Here is an 8332-nt window from a genome sequence, read left to right as displayed (position 1 = left end):
TTCCTGGAAAGCCAATTTATAACAAAACGCAGCAGAACTCGGCTGGAATGAATTTCACAGGATTATCCAATACAGTGGTTTTTAGCTTGTGTCCCAGTTTTCTTGGGCTCTGTTAGCTCTGTCTGAGACCAGTGGCTGAACTTACTGTCAGGATGTGAAATTCGCTATACTGGGGGGTCTGCATTGTCAGGGGAAAAATTTCAGGGATCCCCAAACCGTCTGTCTCCCTGATAGGAGAATTAACTGTACTTGCTGTCATTCCTGACAGATGTTGACCTAAACAGATATTCTAGAAGACTCATGCTATAAATATTAATGCTATCAAACCAACCATTAAATATTAGTGCTAATTATCACTATCAAATCAAACACTATAAATATATTTGTATGTGGCAAGCAGGGAGGAGGGAAGAGCTGGAAGTTGCTAAGGAATAGCCGCATTGGTGCTAATTAAGGCAGGATGGGTGCTTTTCTGTGAGATATAACGTTAATGGGGCTTGGAGTAATTTGATGTGATTTCATGACAGAAAAGAAAAAAGAGAAAACTCGTGTTCTCATACAAAATCATCTTCTAAATGCAATTGTATGCAGCAGCTGCCTGCATTTGCTAATTCTGTTTTTCCCTGCTTTTCCGTGTAGGTTGCTCTTGAGAAGCTGCTGTTGAAAAAGCCGGTGAGATTGAAGTGTCATCCTTTGGCAAATTACCACTATGCCGGTAGGTCTCTCTGCCGTCTCCCCCTCTGCTGGTGTATAGTCCGAGGTGGGACTGCTGTCTGCTGTGGGGTGGCAGCATTCATTCAGAGGCGGTGTGGGCCATGCCGAGAGGTACTCCTGGAGTGTGGCAGTCCTACCTGACTGACTGTGTACAGAAACTCTACATCCATGCTGCTGTGTTGGGTTCTACAGATTTAAAACTGCCTGGATTAGGTTTTTTCCTCTTAAACTAAAACTTCATTTCTTTATGTCCTTTTAAAGCTGCTGCTGTTGGTAGATTAACACTTAATAGCAGTAAGGTCTTCATTTTTTGGTATGTAAATGTCTGCTGTCATGCCTTCCTTGTCTGAGGTGATGGTGCATGACAAATGAGTATGGTAATCTCGAGCACCCTTCCAGCGAGGCAGTGCCGTAACTCCCGCTGGTGTTTTAGTACTGAACGCAGAGCCTCTCTTTGTGTGGATCTAGACAAAAAGAAACAGGTCTGGGATGGTGACTTCTTTAACAAGCACAGCAAGAACTGCATTTGGTGAGGAAGCAGAAGTGCCCCGTGAGACACCGGCATGACGGTGTAAAGCTAGTGGGCTTGAGTTACGTCACCTGAGCATAGGTGGCAAATGCCTCTCCTCTGCAGCCCTCCATGTTATTGCTTAGCGCTCCATAGTGGCTAAAAACTACTTGGACACACAGAACGCGGTTTTATGACAGATTTAAGACTGTCTCAAGTTTAGGTTCAATAGGAATTAAGCCAAGAATTTTCTGGTGGTCAGTCAACCGTGCTATCCAGGGTCATCTACTCATTTCCAGTTACAGTCTTCCTGGCTTTCTCGCTGGAAAGACTCCTAAGTAACAAGGACTTTTTTTTTTTTAAAGCAACTCCTCAACCCCTTGGCCTGAGAACAAGAACAGAAACATGTTTGATGGCAGCTGATAATGAGAGTGAATAAATGTGAAGATCGGGTTTTGAGACTTGTCTGGGAGAGATGTCTAGTGCCTTTGGTAACAGCTCTGTCACAGTCCAAAGGGTAGGCCTGGGTGTAGATGGAGGAGGAGGACATCAGCAAGGAACTTGGACCAGGGTCTCTTCTCTGAAGAGATGACACCAATTCATATGTGTCAGACAATCCAGGGCATGAGAGCAGGAAGATGAGGAGATATCCCAGTAGCCTCATCCTCAGTGAGCGATCTAATTAGCAGAGCAGACATGAAATTTCTGCCTGTGTGGCATAGGAGGAGGGAACAGTCTCTACTGAAGCAACTTCACAGTAGTTTCAGAAAGTGTTTTAATTTGATACCAGGAGGAGCCAGGAGAGACTGTTCTGTTTATCCTTTCCCATGAGATGACACTAATCCTTGTTGATAGCACTGAGACCTGTGGACATCAGTGTATCCCTCTTTCCTAAGCAGAAAAGGAAGTTTGATTCTGCTTATCGCAGCATGAAACAAAATCTCACCAGTCTGGATTTAAGTGCCATAAAATAACAAGACAAAGTGTTACTTACTAATGCTCTTGAATGCAACATGTGATTGCAACTTACATTGACAGCCGCACTCCAGCACCGTGCAGCGGTGCTTGAATAATGGTTTATTTGTGGTCGATAATCAGCCACTCAAGGCTTTTCTCCCAACGAACGGCTTAGTGTAACTTCAGGTGGCTTTTGTGTGGGTTAACTCTTTGGGCTGTCTGCTCTCTACTCAGAAATCACAGCTCTCAGGCACCACCACGTGTAAAGGTAAAATAGTCCGAAACAGAGGATGGCACTGACTCATGCGAATTGACTGATACCACAAACAGTAAATATTCAAACTCAGCCTTAGCTTTGCCCTCCAATGGGGGTACCAGCAAATAGCTCACCTTCGGAAACCTGCTGGCTTGTCAGGGAAGCACGTTGTAAAACTTGAGGCTTTCCCATTGTATGCCAAGAGAGCTGGGCATGCTGACCCAGGGCTGCCTGGAAGAACACCCTAATCTCTGTCCTAATGCTTTGCTGTCTGTCAGGATGGTGTTTGGGGGGAGAGAGAGGGAACACGTACTTAATGGAAGAGGAATGCTGTTGCAAACACTTGAATCATTTTCATTTGAGCTGTGGAATTCCTCATGTCTGAAGTTCTCCTGCAGTGAGAATTGCAGGAGAGATGGTCTCTGAAATAATGTGCTTCAGGCAGTCTGGAAGCTTCTTGTGCATGCTGTGATAGGGTGTGGATCAGACCCAGCATATGCTGTGTGTAATGGATTTGAGCCACCTCTCAGGAGGACCCCGGGATGTAGATGTAGCCCCTTTGAAATCCATGGGTTGGGCCCAAAGCCCCCAGATACGTAGAAGATATTTATTGTCAGTTAATCAGTGTGAAAACAATATGGCAGGTAAAGCAAAATGTAGAATAAATGTCTAAGCATAAAGATTGGCTTTAAATTTTATCTGTATTCCAAAGTCCAAAATTCTTTCTTGCTGCATTGCAGATCTCCCTCTATACATGTTCTCTATATCTCCCTCAAGCTAACAAGAGCAAAAGCGGTTTCCCAGCAACCGGAGTTAAAAACAGCTTTTCTTCTGTTTCTTTTCCTACACAGGATTTATTCTATTAATTAGGTTACTTCCAATTAACCTGCATAATCTTATAAGGGTCTGTGCTAGTACCGCGGCGATTGGGGAAACTCTGTAAGGCCTGAATCCTCCGTCGGTGTACAACAAAATTAGTTCATGAAATGATTTATTATGGTTTAATTTTTTTCAGGGGGGTGGGGTAGAGGCAGGAGAGCATGACTAGAGAAGTTTGCTGAAAACTGAAGTCTTTCCTTTGGTGTGGTACTGCTTTTTAAAGTTATTTTGGCATAGTAGAGCAAGCCCCTGGACTGAATCAGTGCACTTACCCCTGCCCAGAGGGAGGGTAAATGCTAATGACCAGCAAGTTGTGTAAGAAGGGAATGATGGTGGTTCAGGGTGGGAAAGATGGCAAGGCAGTGTGTCAGCAAAATGATCTTTGGGTGATAACAGAATAAATAAAACCTGTGGCTTGAAGCCAATGCCGTTCTCCACTGCTTAAGAGAGCGGTAGTGTAAATCTCTGTGGAAATAACTCCTGCATGCTTACATCCAGTGCTGGAGAAGCCTGCAGAAAGCGAGTGCAGAAAAGTTCGTTTTGTAGTTTTCAGCATGTGAAGGAGCAGCAAGATACCCGCTCTAAGTTTGCGAGCCTGGGAGTTTACAATAAAAAGCAGAATGTCTGCAGTTAATAAAAAAAAAAATCTATATATTTTTATAGACATCAGTAACCTGTAGAGTTCAACATGATGCATGGGGCCAAGGGCATGTTAATTGAATGCAGTGCATGGACAAGCATTTGTGTGGAGAATGGGAACACTGACAGGAATATTAGGGATCTCTTTTGATAAAAGTTTTAGATGTTTCAGAAACTTTCAGGCAGAAGGAAGTAGAATCTTCTCATAGTGTAAGTCATTTCAAAGGCATCTGCTTTATCTTGTATATCCTTCCTTTAACATACGCAGTGCTGCCCACTCTACAAACAGGGCACTGCTTTGATGCCGCAGAGCAATCCTGTGCTCCTTCTGTGTGATACTGAGGGAGCGCGGATTCATTTCACTGTAAACACTGGTTTCACATTTCCACAGGCAGTTCGGCTGGTGAAGCAGACGGAATAACAGTATTTGAAATTTTTACATACAGCTTGCACTAAATTATCAGAAAGCACTTTGTGCACAGTGCACGTGGCTTCAGTCTGCTCGTGACTTCTCTCAGAGAGGATTCAAGTGTCTTGCCTCAAGCCGTGCAAGTGAGGAGCTGCAAAAAGACCTTTTAAGACTTACTGTCTGGAGCACATAATGATAAATGAACTGCTGTGTAGTTCAGTGTGAAGTTGCATACTTGGGAATGAGCAATACAAGCTTTGCATAGAAAATTACGAGCTCTGTGGTGATACTTCTCAAGTAGAGTGAGACCTTGGGATTTTAATGCTACTTTTATGAAAGCATCAGCTCTGTATTTTGTAACAGCTAAAAAAAATCCCCACAAGTCAAATGTTAAGAGGATTGAGAACGTGGTGATGCCACTGTGCAAGTCTGAATTGCTTATATGTTGACTGTTGAGGGGCTTTCTGGTCCCTTCCTCTCCATAGGAATGTTCTAGTACTGAGAAAGGTACAGGGAGGGACAGCAGTAATGCCCAAAGGTACAGAGAGTGAGCCTGAATAGCATGGAGACAATGCTGGATTCACTTTCTCTTCCACCTGAAGAGCAAAGGTCATCCAGTGAAGCTACTGGGAGCCAGGAGACAAAGAAAAGGAGGTGTTTCTTCAAGTGGAGCATCTACTGATCTGTGAAACTCCTCGGCAAAGGATGTTTTGCAAGAAGTTTAACTGGTTGAAAGGAGGAGTGGGTCAGCACGTGCAAGGATAGGTACTAAATAAGCAAATGGCAACAGTCGGGAAATCTTCTGCTCCGAAAATGGCCAGAGGTTAGGAAAAGTTAGGGAGAGGCATTGTATTTGCTTGCTCTGATCTTACTGTCTCCTTGGCAACTGCCTGTGACTGCTGCTGGAGACTGATGGCTGGTTGGATGGACTCAAGGCTTGAGTTGGAACAGCCATCCCTGTATTTGCGTGGCAGCAATCGCTCGCGTGTGCTTGAGATTTCCTGGGTTTTGTTTCAGATACTAAACATAGAGGTGTTGGGGTTTTGTCATTTGTAATGAATTCACTCTGTTCTTTTAAGGCTCTGACAAATGGACACATCAAGAAAGGAGGCTGTTCAAAGAGGCATTGTCCACCCACAGCAAAGATTTCATAGTTGTACAGAAAATGGTAAGGTCAATTGTTTTTTCCATTTGCAGTATTCTGTTCACTTTCATTTCCCTCCCAGAGCCAGACCAGCTTATTGGAGGTGTAGAGCCAGCAGCGGTTACGAGAACACTGAAAGGAGTGGTGTGTACCTATGCGTGCAACTGCAGCATCAGTTAAAAAAAGAAAACAACCGAAAAACCAAAACCAGTTAAAAATAAAGAAACAAATAAAATCTGTTCCTTCTGTTAAATCACACCTGGAATCCAAGTCATGGCATTCCATGTGTTGGACAAGGATGGTGCTCCGCTATCATCTTGGTGTTCTCTGGCAGTTTAAAAGGTACCCGAGTCACATATTCTCGGTCATTTTCTAACTCAAGTCTAGAGAATCCCAGAGAAATGCACTGAAGCCGACAGAAATTTGACTGAAAAATATTAACTAAAAAAAAAATTATTCTACAAGAGTATTCTTCTTGTAGTCAAACTGTCTCTCTTTTTCTCCCATTTGAATGTTTGAGCAATAAAGCCTGCCTCTTGGAATATATTAAAATTGTGTTGAATGAAAGCAAACAATTGAGATTGGACTATTTCTGCAATACTGAACTACAGGTTAAGTCTAAGACGGTTGCACAGTGTGTGGAATACTACTACACCTGGAAGAAGATCTTGCGTTTGGGACGGAAGCACCGAACACGTTTAGAGAAAAAAAGAGAGGAATGCCTGGTAAGTCGAAAAGAACCAGCAAAGGTTTAACACTTGGTAATTCTTAGGTTCATCCTGTTCTGAGGAGGAGGTTGAACTAGATGACATAGGTCTCTTCCAACTGAAATTATTCCCTAAGTCTAAATTATGTTCTGTGTGAGCATTCCACGTCCTGGGCTGCGCCAGGGTTTTGTGTTCCAGGACAGTAATGGCGTAAATGTTTTGACTAGTGTGTTACCTAACTCTAGTCCAGTAATTACAGCATTTGCCACTGCTGAAGCAGGTAAACCTCTGTAAATTATTCCTGCGTGCGCTCCTAAAGGCGGCTCTGATGTTCTAGAGCAGAAGTTCATTCAGGATGGGGAAAAATCACTGAAGCCTGGAAGCAGGCTTGGCTGAGCAGCACGCTGTTCCAGTACCATCTGTGTCCCACTATCCAGCACTGTCTTTGACTGTGTTTCTGGTATTTCTTAAATGCACTATTTCAGACAAGTGGAGAAGAGGAAGTGTTAGAAGAGGATGAGGAGATCGACGAAGACAGAAAGGAAGAAAGGGAGATGCAGAAGTCTCCTGACCCACCAGCTATCCCTCTCGTTGGACCTATAGACCTGCCTGCCCTGCAGAGTCTTTCACTTTCTTCATCCTTCATCTGTGAAATGCCAAACTGCGGCGCTGTACGTGTGTTTGGGGTCTTTAATGGCGGGAGGGTTGTAACGAGTGAATTGCGATTTTGGAAATTGGGGGTTTAGACTCTTCCTGACTAGTGATCGCTCCTGTGTATCTTTGGGCAAATCGTTTTGCCTGCTTTTACATCTCACCTCACAAAATATAGTGATATGCTGATCAGTACAGGAAATTGAATCCAGAGACGACGTATTAATTAGAAATACGGTGTGGTGGCAGCTCTGATTACCTTTTTGTTACACAGCTGTGATAACAGGGTAGCTCCTCACTGGTTTGTTTCATTATGACTAAGTTTCTTTACCTCTAGTGGGATACAGCTGAGGGCAAGTAGCATTTGACCACATAGAGGGTGCCTCTTAGACACGAACAGTTGTTCTGTGGTAATACACGGTTGGCACACTTTGCAGTTCCTGCTCCAGCACGGTATTTCTTGGGTTTCATTAAATTTTTTCCTCCCTCCCCATCAGGTGTTCAGCTCCCGACAGGCGTTAAACGGCCACGCTCGCATTCACGGAGGTACGAATCAGGTGACAAGAACACGATGCACCATTCCAGGCACTAAGCAGAAATCTGGTACGCAGAGCGGATACTGCTCCATCAAGAGTTCACCTGCCCACAGCACGACGAGCGGTGAGACTGACCCAACAACCATTTTTCCTTGCAAGGAGTGTGGCAAGTAAGTGGCTATGACTGTCTGCAGCACCGCATCACGTTTGTCTGTTTATATTCCAGATGAACAGTGTTGTGACAAACTCTGTAATTCACTTTGAGGGTCTCAAAAGAACAATTTCCCCTTAGATGACATGTCCTCTTAGCAAAACCTTCAGAGATCAGTTTGCATGATGTTTTGGATGCTTCCTCTGAAAAAGAATTAATCCAGTTAAAGAAAATTAATCCAATTTTCTTGAATCCAGCTTTGTGCTTCATCAGACTTGTGTGTGAGAGCAGGTAACTTGCTCTGTGTTCCAGTGCTTGAGTTTGTCCATCTTAACGTGGGACTTTGTAATTTTTTCTCCAGTACAGGGAGAATTAGGTTGTGTAATGGTACTGAAGCCACCAGGGGAGCCACAGAATACCTCTGGCAGAGTTGCAGTAGGCCATTTTGATACTGTCAGGTTGTATAAATCTGATAGTCTGTCCCTGAAATTCTCACCAGGACACTGCAGGCTTCACTGACTTCTATTTCAGGACCAGGAAGCAAATGTACTGATAGGCTGTTGAGTCTTTTTTGGCTCGCTTCATCAAAAGGAATGCATTTTCATCTGATTTTTTTCCTTCCTCTTTAAAATGTAGGGTGTTTTTCAAAATCAAAAGCCGCAATGCTCATATGAAGACTCACAGACAACAAGAAGAACAGCAAAGGCAGAAGGCGCAGAAAGCTGCTGTGGCAGCAGAAATGGCAGCCACTATTTCGAAAACTACTGGGCCAGTTGGGCAT

General features: G+C 43.8%; 1 protein-coding gene across 1 annotated transcript in view; it reads left to right on the top strand.

Moving 5' to 3' along the window:
* Nucleotides 1–8332, top strand: part of TRERF1 (transcriptional regulating factor 1) — a 19486-nt gene that overhangs the window by 10815 nt on the left and 339 nt on the right. The window contains exons 9-14 of the mRNA XM_010141022.1: nucleotides 640–715; nucleotides 5442–5530; nucleotides 6118–6231; nucleotides 6699–6884; nucleotides 7362–7570; nucleotides 8188–8294. Coding sequence (XP_010139324.1) covers nucleotides 640–715; nucleotides 5442–5530; nucleotides 6118–6231; nucleotides 6699–6884; nucleotides 7362–7570; nucleotides 8188–8294 — 781 coding nt within the window. The remainder of the gene's footprint in view (nucleotides 1–639; nucleotides 716–5441; nucleotides 5531–6117; nucleotides 6232–6698; nucleotides 6885–7361; nucleotides 7571–8187; nucleotides 8295–8332) is intronic.

The sequence above is a fragment of the Buceros rhinoceros genome, unplaced genomic scaffold, assembly GCF_000710305.1.
Source record: "Buceros rhinoceros silvestris isolate BGI_N320 unplaced genomic scaffold, ASM71030v1 scaffold9008, whole genome shotgun sequence".
NCBI classification, from domain to species: domain Eukaryota; kingdom Metazoa; phylum Chordata; class Aves; order Bucerotiformes; family Bucerotidae; genus Buceros; species Buceros rhinoceros.
The sequence above is the reverse complement of the archived record's forward strand: the minus strand, read 5'-3'. Positions and strand labels throughout refer to the sequence as shown.